Source organism: Piliocolobus tephrosceles, chromosome 20 (assembly GCF_002776525.5).
Source record: "Piliocolobus tephrosceles isolate RC106 chromosome 20, ASM277652v3, whole genome shotgun sequence".
Lineage (NCBI taxonomy): Eukaryota > Metazoa > Chordata > Mammalia > Primates > Cercopithecidae > Piliocolobus > Piliocolobus tephrosceles.
Genome location: NC_045453.1, coordinates 24,793,435 through 24,810,792, shown reverse-complemented (window position 1 = coordinate 24,810,792; position 17,358 = coordinate 24,793,435). Strand labels below are relative to the sequence as shown.

The 17,358-nt window shown below is 48.0% G+C and overlaps 1 protein-coding gene and 1 pseudogene across 1 annotated transcript in view; both read left to right on the top strand.

The window, feature by feature from the left end:
• The window catches only part of ZFP64 (ZFP64 zinc finger protein), a 98,500-nt gene that overhangs the window by 66,500 nt on the left and 14,642 nt on the right, over positions 1-17,358 (top strand). The window contains exon 6 of the mRNA XM_026455146.1: positions 15,693-15,842. Coding sequence (XP_026310931.1) covers positions 15,693-15,842 — 150 coding nt within the window. The remainder of the gene's footprint in view (positions 1-15,692; positions 15,843-17,358) is intronic.
• Positions 3,777-4,593, top strand: LOC111521011 (annotated as a pseudogene).

Here is a 17,358-nt window from a genome sequence, read left to right as displayed (position 1 = left end):
AATCTGGCCTGGTATTTCATGATGTGGCTAAACCTCAGTTTAATGTAGCCACTTGCCTATTGTTGGACATTGAGGATGTTTCTTCATTTTTTTTTTGTTGTTGTTGTTACAACAATGACTTGCAACAAACATTCTTGGACATTCTCCCTTCTGCGCCTGTGCAAATGTTTCTCTGGAGGAGAATAGATGGAAAGCAGAATTGATAGATTGGCAGGACATATTTAAAAACGTATTGCCAAATTGCCCTCGAAAGTGGCTATAAACATTCATGCTCTCACTAGTAATGCATTAGAAAACCAATTTCCCTGTACCCTTGGTAACAGATGTTCTGAGTGTTTTAAATTTTTATTGATCCAATAGGTGAAAAGAACAGTGGGGATGAGCTTTCCTAGCCATTCCCTTGTAATTAGTAAGACTGAACACCCCTTCCATGTGTGTTGCCCCGAATCTGCATTTAACAAGATCCCCGGGTGACTCTTCTGTCCATTAAAGTTTGAGAAGCACTGAAATCAGAATGTGACTTTTAACAAGGTCCCCAGGTGATCTGTATACATGTTACATTTTGAAACACACTGGCATCAGAATCTGCATTTTAACAAGATCCCCAGGTGACTTCTCTGCACAGTGAGTTTGAAAAAGCCAGCATAGGCATGGAATAGCTGGCTTACACTCAGCATGTGTGTGTGTTTAATCTTTTCTATCGGGACAGGCGAAAACCAGCGTTTCCGTTTATTGGAATTAACATTTCTTTAATCATAAGTGACCGTGAACATTTTTTTTTTTCAAATTTTTACATATCATGTGTTTCTTATCTGGGAGCTACCTAGCCCCTGAATCTCCTTAACTGGCTTCAAACATACCAAAGTTGGTCTCTTAAAAGAGTCTTTGCTGTTGCTCCTCCCTCCCCTGGGAACGCTCTCTCCCTGATTCCTTCCATAGCTGGCTATTACATTCGTGTTTTAGCTCAAAGGTCACTTATAGCGAAAATCAGGTACCCACCGCTACCACCCAGTCACTCCCGATCACGCTACCACAATATTTTGATCATAGCACCTATCGTTCTCTCAAGTGACCTTGTACATTCTCTGGTTACTTCTCTGAATCCCTTCTGGATCTTGTCTGTCTTTATCACTCTATCTCCAGCACCTAGAACAGAGCCAGGCAATAAAGTGGGCTCAAAGAATTGTTATCGAATGAACTAATGGTGGCTCATGCCTGTAATCCCAGCACTTTGGGAGGCTGAGGCAGGTGGATCACCTGAATTCAGGAGTTCAAGACCAGCCTGGTCAAAATGGTAAAACCCTGTCTCTCCTAAAAATGAAAGAAAAAAAAAAAATAGCCAGGTATGGTGGTGGGCGCCTTGTAATCTCAGCTACTTGGGAGGCTGGGGCAGAAGAATCGATTGCATCCAGGAGATAGAGTATGCAGTGAGCCAAGATCACGCCACTGCACCCTAGCCCGGACACCAGAGTGAGACTCGGTCTCAAAAAAAAAAAAAAAAGAATTCCTGACAAGTGTGATGATCAATAAATAAGATTTGTTCCTGTCTAGTTTTTTGTTGTTGTTGCTGTTGTTGAGACAGAGTCTTGCTCTGTCTCCCAGGCTGGAGTACAGGGGCACGTTCTTGGCTCACTGCAAGCTCTGCTGCCCGGATTCACGCCATTCTCCTGCCTCAGCCTCCCAAGTAGCTGGGACTACAGGCGCCCGCCACCACGCCTGGCTAATTTTTTGTATTTTTAGTAGAGACGGGGTTTCACCGTGTTAGCCGGGATGGTCTGGATCTCCTAACCTCGTGATCCTCCCACCTCAGCTTCCCAAAATGCTGGGATTACAGGCGTGAGCCACTGCACCCGGCCTCCTGTCTAGTTTTATATCCCTTTGGGGAATCATTTGTGCCTGGATAAACATTTATTTGTTCATTCTGGTATTCACAGTACAGAATGGTAGTATTAATGATACAACTTTAATGAGGATGCTTAGGAAGGAGAACTCTTAGCCAGGCACGGTGGCTCGCACTTATAATCCCAGTACTTTGGGAGGCCAAGGTGGGAGGATCACTTGAGCCCAGGAGTTCAAGACCAGCCTGGGCAACATGGTGAAACACATTCTCTACAAAAAAAAAAATTAGCCTGGGTGTGGTGGCATGTGCCTGTAGTCCCAGCCACTCGAGAGGCTAAGGTGGGAGGATCACTTGAGACCTGGAAGTTGAGACTGCAGTGAACCAAGACCACGCCACTGTACTCCAGCCTGGGGAACAGAGAAAGACCCTGTCCCAACAACAACAACAACAACAACAACAACAACAACAACAAAAAGGTAGGAGAACACAACCAGGGTGCCCACATCCCCAGAGGCCCAGGACAATCAGAAACCACATTGTATTGATACTTTGTTATTATCTCTTTCTCTTTAAAAAGAAGAGTAAGCTTTCCTCATTTAATATGTGGATTGAAACTGTGAAAGCATGGGAATTCTGCAACTCAGAAGAGTGGAATAAGGTCACACGTGCTTGTTTGCTTCAAATCTATTTCCATGTAAAACAGTAACTGTGCCTCTAGTTAAATGGAATAACCAATGACAGATGAGTGCTACTTTCATAGATAACTATAACTGTTACCCCATTATCATACCAACTGTTAACACTTAGAGTAGTATTTACATACTAGATGTTGTTCTGTATCCGTTTACATATATAAATTCTCTAATCCTCAACCCACCCTTGGCATTGCCATTTTATTAATGAGAAAAATGGGACACAGAACAGCGTTCTCGAGATCACACAGGTGGGTTGTGAACAGAGCCAGAGCGAGGAGCAGGGATTTTTTTTTTTTTTTTTTTGGAGATGGAGTCTTGCTCTGTTGCCCAGGCTGGAGTGCAGTGGCACGATTGTGGCTCACTGCAACCTCTGCCTCTTGGGTTCAAGCGATTCTTGTGCCTCAGCCTCCTGAATAGCTGAATTACAGGTGCTCGCCACCATGCCCAGCTAATTTTTTGTATTTTTAGTAGAAATGGGGTTTCACCAGATTGTCCAGGCTGGTCTCAAACTTCTGACTTCAAGTGATGCACCCTCCTTGGCCTCCCAAAGTGCTGGGATTACAGGTGTGAGCCACCGAGCCCAGCCGGAGCCAGGATTCTAACTCTGGTTGGCTCCAGACTGTGCTCTTAATTACTACATTATCCTGCCTCTGGAATCTTTATGTTTGTAAAGAGAGGTAGAGTGACCAGGAGAATCTGTTGTATAATTCAGAAGTATGCTGTTTATCTCTTGGCAAAATACTTTAGAGTTGTGAGAATTACAGATATTCTCCATTTTTCTTCTACAAAGCGACAATGTTTGAAAATTTATTAATTTTCTGTGTGAACAAAGTGGATTACCTAACAACTATTAAAAAAACAAACAAACAAAAACTGCAGGCTGGGCAAGGTGGCTCACGCCTGTAATCCCAGCACTTTGGGAGGCCGAGGCAGGCGGATCACCTGAGGTTGGGAGTTCAAGACCAGCCTGACCAACATGGAGAAACCCCATCTCTACTAAAAATACAAAATTAGCCAGGCGTGGTGGCACATGCCTATAATCCTAGCTACTCAGGGGGCTGAGGCAGGAGAATCGCTTGAACCCGGGAGGCGGAGGTTGCGATGAGCCAAGATCACACCATTGCACTCCAGCCTGGGCGACAGAGCGAGACTCCGTCTCCAAAAAAAAAAAAAAATTGACCGCTGACTTGTGCCGTTCTCCACTACGGTTTCCCCGCCTCCCCGTTGCGGAACCCGGCGATATGGCTGCCGCCGTGCCCCACTCCGCGTCTCTCTCCCCGCTGCTTCCCCTTCTCCTGGGCTTCCTGCTCCTCTCCGTCCGCATGGCGGCAGCGGCCTGCACACCAAGGGCGCCCTTCCCCTGGATACGGCCACTTTCTACAAGGTCATTCCCAAAAGCTGATTCGTCTTGGTGAAGTTCGACACCCAGTACCGCTATGGTGAGAAGCAGGATGAGTTCAGGCGTCTTCCTGAAAACTTGGCTTCCAGCGATGATCTCTTGGTGGCAGAGACGGGGATCTCAGATTATGGTGACAAGCTGAACATGGAGCTGAGTGAGAAATACAAGCTGCACAAGGAGAGCTACCCAGTCTTCTACCTCTTCTGGGAGGAGGACTTTGAGAACCCAGTCCCGTGTACTGGAGCAGTTAAGGTTGGAGCCATTCAGCGCCGGCTGAAGGGGAAAGGCTATCTAGGGATGCCTGGTGGCCTGGTGGCCTGCCTGCATACGACGCCCTGGCCGGAGAGTTGGTCAGGGCCTCTGGAGTGGAGGCCCGCCAGACCCTCTTGAAACAGGGGCAGGACCACCTCTCAAGTGTGAGGGAGACTGAGAAGAACTGGGCCAAGCAACACCTGAAGATCATAGGGAAAATCTTAGAACTAGGGGAGGACTTCCCAGCATCAGAGATGACATGGGTCGCCAGGCTGATTGAGAAGAACAGGTTGAGTGACTGGAAGAAGGAGGAGTTCCAGAAGACCTTAAACATCCTAACTGCCTTCCAGAAGAAGTGGGCTGAGAAAGAGGAGCTGTAAAAAGGCTCTTTATGGTTTTCCAGGGTTTGGTAGGGGTGGGGAGGGAAGAGTTAACCTGCTGGCTGTGAGTCTTTTGTGGAATATAAGGGGGTGGTGGGAAAAGTGGTACTAACCCACGATTCTGAACCCTGAGTATGCCTGGACATTGATGCTGACGTGGCCATGCTTGGGATGTCTCTAGCTGATCTGGGGATAGCTGGAGCACTTACTTAGGTGGCTGATGAAATAATCCCTCACAAGGAACTGGTGCTATAGAGAAGAGTTAGGAGTGTAGCACCTGGATCTTTGACAGGTTTAATTCTGGTTCAATTAAAGTTTCAGTGTTTTGCTTAAGTGGGAAAAAAAAAAAAAAAAGAGAAATCCGGACAAAGGCAATATATGAAGAATGAGGAAGTAACTAGTTTTCAACAGAAACATCCTATGGAGAAAGTATTTTTAAATGCATGTTTGGTCATGATTCCCTTGTTATGTGATATTGTTGCTGAAAACAATGAAAAGTCACCTATGAGAACCTCAATCTATGTGTTTAAACTTAGCAACAGGTTTTTTTTTTTTTTTTAGGCGGAGTTTCGCTCTGTCACCCAGGCTGGAGTGCAGTGGCACAGTCTTGGCTCCCTGCAACCTCCGCCTCCTGGGTTCAAGTGATTCTCCAGCCCCAGCCTCCCATGTAGCTGGGATTACAGGCATGTGCCACCACATCCAGCTAATTTTTGTTATTTTTAGTAGAGAGGGGGTTTTGACATGTTGGCCACGCTAGTCTCGAACTCGTGACCTCAGGTGATCCATCTGCCTTGGCCTCCCAAATGCTGGGATTACAGGCATAAGCTGCTGCACTCAGCCAGCAAACAGATTTTTCCAGCCTGTTTAAACATCTTTTAAAAAAAAAGAGCTTCCCTGGGTTTGAAATCCATTTGTTCCAGGTACAATATAGTGATGTGTCTTCTTCACTTTAATTTGCAGAAGCTCCTGATTATGAGGGAAGATGAAAATTTACTAGCTGGATTTCAACAGAATAGTCAACCTGTGTAATTGGCAAATGGGATTGAAAGAGGAGAATCATGACTGATTATGCATAGCCAATGATACTTTGCTTTCGTTTGCATCTGTAGACCCTGTAAGATTTTTTTGTTTTCAGATTTTTAATTTTGAGCCTTGAAATAAAGCCATTAAAACCAAAACCAAACATGGTGGCCCAGCACAGTGGCTCATGCCTGTAATCCCAACACTTTGGGAGGCCACGGTGGATGGATTGCTTGAGGCCAGGAGTTTGAGACCAGCCTGGCCAACAAGGTGAAAACCCATCTCTACTAAAAATACAAAAAATTAGTCAGGTGTTGTGGTGGACATCTGTAATCCCAGCTATGGGAAGCTAAGCAAGGAGAATTGCTTAAACCTGGGAAGTGGAGGGTGCAGTGAGCTGAGATCGCACCATTGCACTCCAGCCTGGGCAACAAGAGTGAAACTTCGTCTCAAAAAAAACAAAACAAAAAAAACCCTTAATTTAGGACTAGAACTCTGATTGGATGTTTTGCAAAAGACTAAAAACAATTTTTTTTCAAAAATAAGACTATCAGTTGTCATTATATTTGTGGAACACATTTACAATTTTCAGTTTGCTTTTGGTTGTAAGTATACCGACATGGAAAATGCAAGTCAAGACTATACTGAGACCCCATTTTATGTCAATATAGTTGGCAAAAATCAAGACATTTTATAATCCTGAGTGTAAGAAAGAATGGGCTTCACATTTTGGGTTTTTTGTGTTTGTTTTCAAGACAGGTTTTTACTCTGTTGCCCAGGCTGGAGTGCAGTGGCACAAACATGGCCCACTGCCTCAGCCTCCAAGACTCAGCTTCCTCCTGCCTCAGTTTCCAGAGTAGCTGGGACCACAGATGTGTCACCCACCCAGCTAATTTTTGTATATTTTTTATAGAGACAGAGTTTTGCCATGTCACCCAGGCTGGTCTCAAACTCCTTAGCTCAAGTGATCCACCAACCTCAACTTTCCAAAGTTCTAGAACTACAGGCATGACCACTGAGCCTGACCTATGTTATTTCTTATACCTTGCTGGGGAAGTATAAGTTAATACAATCATTTTGGCATTATCTCTTATACTACCCCAAGGTATATATTCACTCATGAGAAACTCTGACACTTTTTAGAAAGATCAAAGCAGCACTGTTCACAATGGCAAAGACCTGGCAAAGGCCCATGTGCCCATCAACAGGAGAGTAGGTGAAGAAACTGGCATTTTCACACAGTGGAATATTTACAGAGCAGTCAAAATCAAGAAACAACGACAGCAATTTGGATGATCTTAGCAAAATAATATTAAGTGAAAAAAGTTAGTCTTGGAAGATTATATACCCTTTTATATTCTTTAAATATTAAAATTGTATTTTTTTAAGGAATACATGTAGGTAAAATAAAACTTGCTAGAGAAAAAGCAAATGAATGAGATCTGTAGGAGTCAGGCTGATGGTTATTCAGTTGTAGGGCAGAGGAGGGGAGGGGACATCAGGAGGCCATATAAAGAGAGATGTAGGTTGTGGTTAAGGTCCTACTTTGGGGCAGTAGGTTCCCTGGTACTTATTATGTCATAATAAACAGGGGTGCAAGCAAGCAGCCTAAAAAATGTAGGCAGGCGTACAAGTGTAGACTAACAATAGGGCAGTAATAATGCCTCATGTACCAATGATTGATTGTGTACACCTGAGTGAAATAACAACAAAGCAATACAAACACACGTACACACCTCAAGCAGTATAAGGGGGTGTCAGATGTTTCCCATACCCCCCACGCACCCCTCTTCAACTTCCCCAGAGGCAACCACTGTTTATCCAGTCTCCTCAAAAGGAGACATGATAAACATGAGTGTGTGTGTATATATATAATATATATATATATATTTTTTTTTTTTTTCTTTTTTTTGAGATGGAGTCTCACTCTGTTACCCAGGCTGGAGTGCAGTGGTGAGATCTTGGCTCCACTTCCGAGTTCAAGTGATTCTTCTGCCTCAGCTTACCCAGGAGCTGGGATTACAGGCGTCCACCCCCACGCCCAGCTAAGTTTTTGTATTTTTAGTAGAGACAAGGTTTAATCATGTTGACCAGGCTGGTCTAGAACTCCTGACCTCATGTGATCCGCCCACCTCGGCCTCCCAAAGTGCTGGGATTACAAGCATGAGCCACCACACCACGCCACGTGTATATATTTTCAAATGTCTTCACAGATACGTGTAACTACACATACATCCCAAAGAAGACTTGAAGCCTTGTGTTTTTAAAAAAGTTTAAGTCTCGGAAATGTAACCTGACATGACTTCACCGGGCATTACACAAATATCCCTAAGTGGATTCACAACCTGAAAATCAAAGGGAAGTTTGAGGAAAACAGGTCAGCATTTGAGAAATGGAAACAATTAAGCAAAAAATGCTGTTCTCGCAGGCCCTGCCCCGGGGTTCGCCAACGGTAACCTCATAGAAGGCTCGTTACAGATGCTGCTAACCCCCCAGGACCACCCCGTAAAACTCATACGCTGCGCTGTTAAAAATAGATTCTCAGGCCCCACCCCAAAAACTCGGAGCAGAGCCAGGCTGGGTCTTTTTGAAACAAGGGCCCCCACGTGATTCTCAGGTTCAGGCAAGCTTGGGGCACAACCCTGTCTTAAGTAACTCCCCAATTTGAAGAAAGTAAACACCTGGGGTATGTAGGTGACTTTCTTACTCCCCGTTGGATATCATTTACGCGGCGCAAGGAGGGGTCTCCCTCGGGTCTCATCGAGGTCCCAGCCAGTCTGAGCACGAACGCTAATTAGCTCAACCCCCCGAGGACCACGCCTCCCTCACCTGCCGGGTGGGGCCAGCGTCGGGTTGGCCCCAAAAGCCCTCCTGTGTGGTCCAAGACCCAGTGCGCCCGAGTCACGGGGCGGGAGCGGGCACGTGCTGTATAAAAACACACATTCCTGGCCTCGGCCACCTGAATCCAGAACTTTCGGAATCTGCATTTTTAACCGGGTCCTCCAGGAACATGTTCTCCCTGCAGTTGGAGGGAGACACCAGAGTGTCTCCAACTCTTTTAAAATTTAAATTTGGGTATGCAGCCAGGGTTGAGAGCCAGGAGTGGAGGTCGTGCTTCTCAGCTTGGATGCACATCAGAAAAACCTGTGTGTGATGGGGGTGGTGAGGGAGGGAGACGGCTTTTAAAAAATATATATCCCAATGCCCAGGTCCCAGCCCAGACCAATTAAGTCCGAATCTAAAAGCGCAGCCTGTGCAGCGCTGCAGCCACAGCCTCACCTGGGAGCTCGTTAGAAATACAGGAGCTCAGGCCCCACCCCAGACCCACTGAGTCAGAATCTGCATTTTAACGAGATCCCCAGCGACTCGTGCGCACATTAAAGTTGGAGGAGAGCTGCGCTTCTGAAATTTTAATGGGCCAACGAATCACCTGGGGATCTCGTTAAAATGCAGACACGGTTTCTCAAACTTTAATGTGCATGCGAATCACCTGGGGATCTTGTTAAAATGCAGATTCTGATTCAGCGGGTCTGGGGTAGAGCCCGAGAGTCTGCATTTCTAACGAGCTCCTAGGTGGCGCGGGCTGCCCGGGCGCGGACCACAAGTTCGCCGGACTCCTGGGGTCTTGGCTCCAGGCCAATCAGCCGTCAGGACTCTTGATAAATCGCCCTGCTCGGCTGATGAGCAGAATTACCGGGACATGCGCGTTCCAGCCGAAGGGGGGTAATTTCCGAACTCCGGGAATTCGTTGTGTGAAGTAGGCCACTCCTAGGGACGCGCGGGGAGCCCCGTCCTCGCGCCATGTCGCGGCGCAAGCAGGCCAAGCCCCAGCACCTCAACTCCGAGGAGCCTTGCCCTGCGCGCCCGGAATGTGCGGAAGTGGCCCCGCAGGTGGCAGGGGAGCCGGGTGAGTAGCGCTGTTGGAGCCCCGCCCGGGGGCTGGGGGCTGGTACTTAGAGGTTCTCCGGACCCGAGCTGGTACGAGGACCGGGCAGGGGGCCTGAAAGGGCGGGCGAAGCGTCCGGCGCAGAGTCCAGGGACTCGGACCTGGGCGTCCCCGCGCCCCGCCTTTGTAAATTACATCCTCCTGGAGTAAACCGGTCCCCTTCCCCGCCTGGATTCCTTTAGCCACTCCTCTCGAGAGCTAGTCAACGAGTTTGCCTCCCAAACACGCTGGAAGGATGCTCAGAGGACCCCTCAGAGGCTGTTTTCGGGGTGCGCGGGCACCCGAGTCCCCGGCCCCCTTGGCACTAGGCTTCGGCTGCGCGCCTGAAAGGTGGCTCCTTGCCCTGGGGTTACGTTTCAAATGCGTTGTCCAGGGAAGGCCTCACCGAGGAGTGGACGTTCGAGCGAAGACCAGAAGGATGGGAGGGAGCGAGCCGTGCAGGTACCCGGGGGAGGAGCATTCCAGGCCGAGGGAACACAAGCGCAGGGGCCCAGGGCGTCAGCGCTGCTGTAGCCGGAAAGGTCACGGGAGGCCCGAGAGGTGATGGGGGCAGGCGGTGGCGGGTGGGGGGCGGCCATGAGCCCCAATAAGAGCTCTGCATTTTATCTGAGCGAAGTGGGAGCCGTGGTGGGGATAGAGCAGTGATACTGTCTCACTTAACAGGCGGCCCCCACACCCCCTCCTCGGCTGCCACGTGGACACAGGATGTAGCAAGGAGATCCTCGGCTACCCTAAGCCCCCTGGGCAGCATTTCTCGTCCCGGGATCCTCCGCTTCAGAAGCGCCTACGGGAGGGGACCTTTTCTCGCTCGCCGAATTCCTCCCCCACATTAGGGACCCCCTCGCCCCCGCCCGTGCCCCGCCTTCCATTGGAATCTCGGGGGTGGGGCTGGGGAATCTGCATTTCTAAGGCGCTTCCCTTTTTGCTTATTTTGAGCTTAGATCGAGATTGCAGGTTCCTATTTTCTCTTCGGCTCCTAGCTCCCCGCGGTTAGCCGGTACCTTTCCCTTAAGAGGGTGAGGAAAGGAGTTGTAACTGGACTTCCTCTTCTCCCCCGCTCTTTCCTGGCGCGGAAAGGAGGATGTCGGGTCCCCTCTCCAGGGAGGCTCACCCCTCCAGAGACGCGGGCTTTCCAACTTCCGCATCAACTTCCACTACAGTCGGTCTGGTGGGCTTTGACCACACCTTCCCGAGGAGGTGGTGGAGGGGAGTAGTTTAATGAAGGCTCCACTAAACTAATAGCTTATATGTTAAAATAAAGCTTGTCCGGGTGGAGCTACCATAACCAGAATAGTATAACCACCCTCGTGCCCGAGGCCTGGGATGGAGATAGACAGGTAAGACTTACCGGATCCGCCCCCCTGGGGAGAAGGGCGGGGCTCTTGCTGATCTCTGCACCTAGGGGAAGCTGGGGAGGTACTGGGGATGCTGAGTCTTTGTGGGAGGTGTTTATAGAAGAGAGGTGCTGAATAACCCCAGGCTGGGGTTGAAAGTCGGTTCACTGAGCTACTTTGGATTCCTGCAGCCGGCGCTGCGAGGCGCCTTCTGGAGCCGCACCCAGTGTTTCGGGCATGGGGAGGGTGTTGTGCGTCCTGGAGTACTGAGATGCCTTCTGTGGGAGCAGGACGCAGACTCTGCCGGCCCAGTAGTGTGCCTCAACCTCAGCCACCACTTCGGAGAAAAAGCCGTCTTCCAACTGACGTTTTATCCTAGCATCTTTGGTCTGCGACACTGGCAAGGGAGTACATTTTTTACTAAGGTTGGGCCACTCTTAATTTGCAAGTGTCTTTGCAACTCAAGTAGCTTTTGGAGGAAAATAAAATGGAAAGTAGACTTCCTGTCACCAGCAGTAAAATGACGGAGGGGCCAGAGGAACCTTATTAAGGGAACATCATCCGTTTCCCCAGGGATTAAAACCCTTGCCCCGCTCACCTGGTTTCTAATTGTCAAATGTGGCCTACCCCCACTTCCAGAGGCCGAGGGCCTCCCCCAGCTGCACCTTTCCCAGGAGACTGGGCTTCGGCCCTTCCTTGGTTTCCTGGATGTCTAAATGTAAATAAAATCTGAGGTTCCTCACACCTCATCAGAGGCTCTATCTAGGTCATCCTTTAACCCACCTCTTATTTTCTAGTTTCCATTGAAAACACGCGTTTTTCTCCCTCTGAGAATCTGGTAGAATCTTATGTGTGTATATCAGTGAATAACACTAATAGCATTTATACAGTATTGACTTAATACACGAGGTTCTTAAATATACTAAAGAACTTCATCTAAGCTAATGAGATGGCCATAATACCCATTTCACAGATGTGGAAACTGAGGAACAGGGAATTTGAGTATCTTATCCAGGGGGACACAGCTGATAAATGGTAAAACTTGAAACTTACCAGCTGGTTTCCCAGTCTGTTCCCCCAAACCACTGTGTTATACAGTACCTCACTTAGATTTGTTTCCAGTCTTGCTTGACTTCTGTGGAATGAAAACCCTCGAGTTTCATGGTTTTCTCTTCTAGTACACGAGTTGCTAAGCAATGAGGCTTTGTGTCTTCCCCTGAGGGCCATAGGATGGGTTGCAGATCTGGCAAGTGTGGGTTCCAATGAGCTGAAAACTTCCAGTCCTGCAACCTTGAGCATCTGAGCCAGTTTCTTGCTCACAGAGTAATAGTCTCAAAAGTATGGTTCCCAGACCAGCATCGGCATCAATTGGGAACTTGTCAGAAGTGAAAAATCACTGGCTCCACCCCATACCTACTCAATCAGGAACTCCGGAGGGGGAGCCTGTGCCACCTGTGTTTTAAGCAGCCTTCTAGGCAATTCTGATACACGCTCATGTCTGAGAACCACTGGCTGTGAGCTGTGCTTCTCAAATCGCAATGTGTTGTGCTCAGGAATCACCTGGGGATCTGGCTAAAGTGTAGATTGGTTCTATAGGCCTGAGAGTCTGCTTTTTTTTTTTTGAGATGGAGTCTCACTCACCAGGCTAGAGTGCAGTGGCACGATCTGGGCTCACTGCAACCTCTGCCTCCCAGGTTCAAGCGATTCTTCTACCTCAGTCTCCTGAGTGGCTGGGATTACAGGTGCACGCCACCACGCCTGGCTAATTTTTTGTTTTTTTAGTAGAGACGGGTTTCACCGTGTTAGCCAGGATGGTCTTGATCTCCTCACCTCGTGATCTGCCTGCCTTGGCCTCCCAAAGTGGTAGGATTACAGGCGTGAGCCGCTGCACCCGGCCAAGACTCTGCATTTTTAACAAGCTCTCAGGTGATGCTGGTGCTCTAGGGACCGCCCTTTGAGTCAAGGACTTGCAAGTAATACGGCAGAATCCTCTGGCAAGTGCTTCAAAAATGTAAGTCCCTGAGGCCAGGTATGGTGGCTCATGCCTGTAATCCCAGCACTTTTGGTGGTTAAGGTGGGCAGATTGCTTGAGCTCAGGGTTTGAGACTAGCATGGGCAACGTGGCAAAACCCTGTCTCTACAAAAAAAATAACAAAAGCTAGCCAGGGGTGGTGGTGCATGCATGTGGTCCCAGCTACTCGGGAGGCTGAGGTAGGAGGATGGCTTGAGCCTGGAAGGTGGAGGTTGCAGTGAGCCATGTTGGTGCCACTGTGCTCCAGTCTGGGTGACAGTGAGACCGTGTCTCAAAAAAAATCGCAAGTCCCTGGAATCACAAATCCTTACTTGATCCACAGTACCACCCCTCTCCCTGCCCCAAGTTTTCAGTGAGTATAGGGTAAGACCTGGGAAACTACATTGAACCCATGATCTAGGTGATTGTGACAGTATCAGGATTACACTTGGAAGAAACATTGGGAGGAGGACTAATGCAGACTTTCTCAACCCCAGCCCTATTGACCTATGGGATTGCATCATTTCCTTGTGGGGGCTGTCTGCACTATAGGATGTCTAGCAGCATCCCTGGCCTTCACCCACTAGATGCCATTCTCACGCATGCATGCAAACAGAAGCATGACAATTGAAAATGTTCCCAGGCATTGCTGAGTGTCCTTTGGTGGTCCCCAGTTGAGAGCCACTGGACTAGATCACTTGTTAAGGGGCTTCGAGGACAACTGCTAGGATGTGAAATCTGTAGTCCTCACTTTGTGACATCTGAAGCCACATAATTGTATTTGCTGAGACTGAGCACTGTACTGAGAACTTATATTTTTTCATCTTGTTTGACTCTGCAGCTCTGAGGCATGTATGTTGTCTCCTTTTGCAAATGAGTAAACTGAAGCTCAGAAAGGTTAAGTAGCTCTCCAGTAGCACAGCACATAGCTGAGCAAACCCTCTGCCTAAAACTGAAGCCCTCACCACTGTGCTGTACAGCTTCTCATGCTAAGATTCTTTTACCGCCACAAATCCTCTCAATAAAGTGAAATCCACCTCTTATAATAACCTTGGAAGAGAGAAAGTCCCAGATCTTGGCCTATAATTCATAAGCTAGTCAATCTTTTAAGACTTTAGATGGCTGCACACAGTGGCTCATGACTATAGTCCCAGGACTTTGGGAGGCTGAGGTGGGGGATCACTTGAGGTCAGGAGTTCGAGACCAACTTGGCCAACATGGCGAAACCCTATCTCTACTAAAAATACAAAAGTTAGGCAGGCGTGGTAGTGCACGCCTGTAATCTCAGCTACCTGGGAGTTTGAGGCAGGAGAATCGCTTGAACCCAGGAGGCAGAGGTTGCAGTGAGCTGAGATCATGACACTGCACTCCAGTCTGGGTCACAGAGTGAGGCTCCATTTCAAAAACAAAACTTCAGACCTTGATAGGACCTTTTTTCCTTTTAGATTTAAGTCTGTTTTGAGATATTTCAGAATCTTCTAGGAGTACTTAGTCTTTGCTATAGGAATTTTAAAACCTACATATTAGATTGAAACATGAAATTATTTGACCGTCTTGGCTAACAAAAATGGCGATTTCACATAGTTCAACCTTCCTAAAAATAGAATAATATAGTGAATTCTCACCCACTGATCCACTTCAACCATTAATTACATGTGGCCAATCTAATTTCTCCTTATGCCAGCTCTCCTCCTGCCCTGGATTATTTTTGAAGAAAAACTGGCATATCATACAACTTGTACATGTTTCAACATTCATCCTTAGACTATGGGGAATGCTTTTTAAGCTCTAATTCCATTTTCCCACCAAAGTATAAAACGCTTGTAGCAAAACTCCAGCAAGTGAGCACACTTCTTACTATCTCAAACAGCTTTTCCAGCATATTCCGCTCAGGAGCCACAATGTTTTCGACCATCTCAAGTCTCTCAGTCTTTGGTTTTTCTCCTCTTCCATCTTCTTTCAAGTTATTTGTTGAAACAACTGTTTTATCCTGGAGATCAGTGATCTGTGGCCCCTGACCTTTTGCTGAACTGAGGCAAAACAAATCAGAAATCCAGAGTAAGCATCTTAAAAAACTTTGCTATTGCCATGTCATCCAGCTTTTTGCTGTATGTAACGATGTTTGGGCTGTTTTCGTCGTATTCCACTCTCTCCTAATTTGTGTTTATTATATTTTACAGAAATATCAGCCTGGGATGGATTAGAAATTGTTTGAAAAAAACTAGTCTTCACACCATTTAAGAAGTACTCATATGTTACGTTTTTTTAGTTTGGGTTTTGCCAGTTTCCCTGTTACGTGACAGTGTCCTGTCCCCTGTACTTCTTGGAAACTGTAGTAAGGGGAAGAGGACTTTTGCAAGACAGAGCATACGTGGCTTTTTTTTTTTTTCTTTTCCTTAAGACAGAGTCTCACTCTGTCACCCAGGCTGGAGTGCAGTGGCACGATCTCGGCTCACTGCAACATCTGCCTCCCGGGTTCCAGTGATTCTCCTGCCTCAGCCTCTCGAGTAGCTGGGACTACAGGCGCACACCACCACACCTGGCTAATTTCTGTATTTTTAGTAGAGACAGGGTTTCACCATATTGGCTAGGCTGGTCTTGAACTCCTGAGCTCGTGATCCACCCACCTCGGCCCCCCAAAGTGCTGGGATTATAGGCATGAGTCACCGCACCTGGGCACATGGCTTTCATTTTTGTTTTTAATTATTTCTGGAAAGGTCAAGGAAGGTGAAATAAGCGCAAACCTACTGTATTCTAAGACTTAGCATGGTGGTTATAATTGAAAAACTAAGCAAAACCTATGCCTCAATTTCAGCTTCAGAGCTTGATAACGATGTTCCAAAAGCAGCCTGCCTCTCCACTGAAAGCAGTGACACTCAGAAGACCCCTGTCATGACTCTTCCCTCAGAGGCAAGGGAGCAAATGGCCACCCTCGGAGAGAGGACATTCAACTGTTGCTACCCAGGTAAGAATAAAACCCGGCATGGTGAGCCCCCTCTGAGCCAAGTGCTGATATGCAAACCCGGCATGACTCCCGGAGCTGCCTGCTCGTGTTACTCTTGTATGCTGATAACACGCGAGCATCTGCATCAGCACACACAGCCTTCCCTGGGGGGCCTAAGAGTCCTGTAGCATCCAGAGCTCAGCGTGGGACTCGCCAGAACATTGGATTCATAGGAGCTTCCATCCTGAGGTTATACATATACAGACACTTTTTTTTTTTTTTTTTTTTTTTTGGAGACAGTTTCACTCTCGTTGCCCAGGCTGGAGTGCAATGGCGTGATCTCGGCTCACCGCAACCTCCGCCTCTCGGGTTCTGGCAATTCTCCTGCCTCAGACTCCCAAGACAAGGTCTTGCTCTGTTAAGGCTGGAGTATAGTGGTGTGATCCTAACTCACTGCGGCCTCCAACTCACTGGATGCGTGTGATCTTCCCTCATCGGCCCCCTGAGTAGTTGGGACTACAGGCATGCACCACCATGTCTGGCTAACTTTTTTGTTTTAAAAGTTATGTGCCTCTGAAGCTGTATTCGAGAAATAAACCAGATTTACGTTTAAGCCACTGAGAGTGGTTTCTGAAAGAACAAACCAATATCCTCCCTCAAACACACAAGTATAGGATTTGTGCTATAGACTAAGGGTTGGCAAAGTGTTTTGTAAAGGACTAGGTAATATTTTAGGGAGGACGGGCCTGGTGGCTCATGCCTGTAATCCCAGCATTTTAGGAGGGGATGGGAATCTCTCTATGTTACCCAGGCTGGTCTCAAACTTCTGGCCTCCAGTGATCCTCCCACCTTGGTCTCCCAAGCTCGGGAATGGCAGGCATGAGCCACCACACTCAACTGAGGTTCTCTTTTAAGAATTGTATTTTTCCGGCCGGGCACGGTGGCTCAAGCCTGTAATCCCAGCACTTTGGGAGGCCGAGACGGGCGGATCATGAGGTCAGGAGATCGAGACCATCCTGGCTAACACGGTGAAACCCCATCTCTACTAAAAATACAAAAAACTAGCCGGGCGAGGTGGCGGGCGCCTGTAGTCCCAGCTACTCCGGAGGCTGAGGCAGGAGAATGGCGTGAACCCGGGAGGCAGAGCTTGCAGTGAGCTGAGATCGGGCCACTGCACTCCAGCCCAGGAGACACAGCAAGACTCCGTCTCAATCAAAAAAAAAAAAAAAAAAAAGAATTGTATTTTTCCTACCGGGTGCGGTGGCTCATGCCTGTAATCCCAGCACTTTGGGAGGCCGAGACGGGCGGATCACGAGGTCAGGAGATCGAGACCATCCTGGCTAACACGGTGAAACCCCGTCTCTACTAAAAATACAAAAAATTAGCCGGGCATGGTGGCGGCGCCTGTAGTCCCAGCTCCATGGGAGGCTGAGGCAGGAGAATGCTGTGAACCCAGGAGTCAGAGCTTGCAGTGAGTCGAGATCGTGCCGCTGCACTCCAGCCTGGGAGACAGAGGGAGACTCCATCTCAAAAAAAA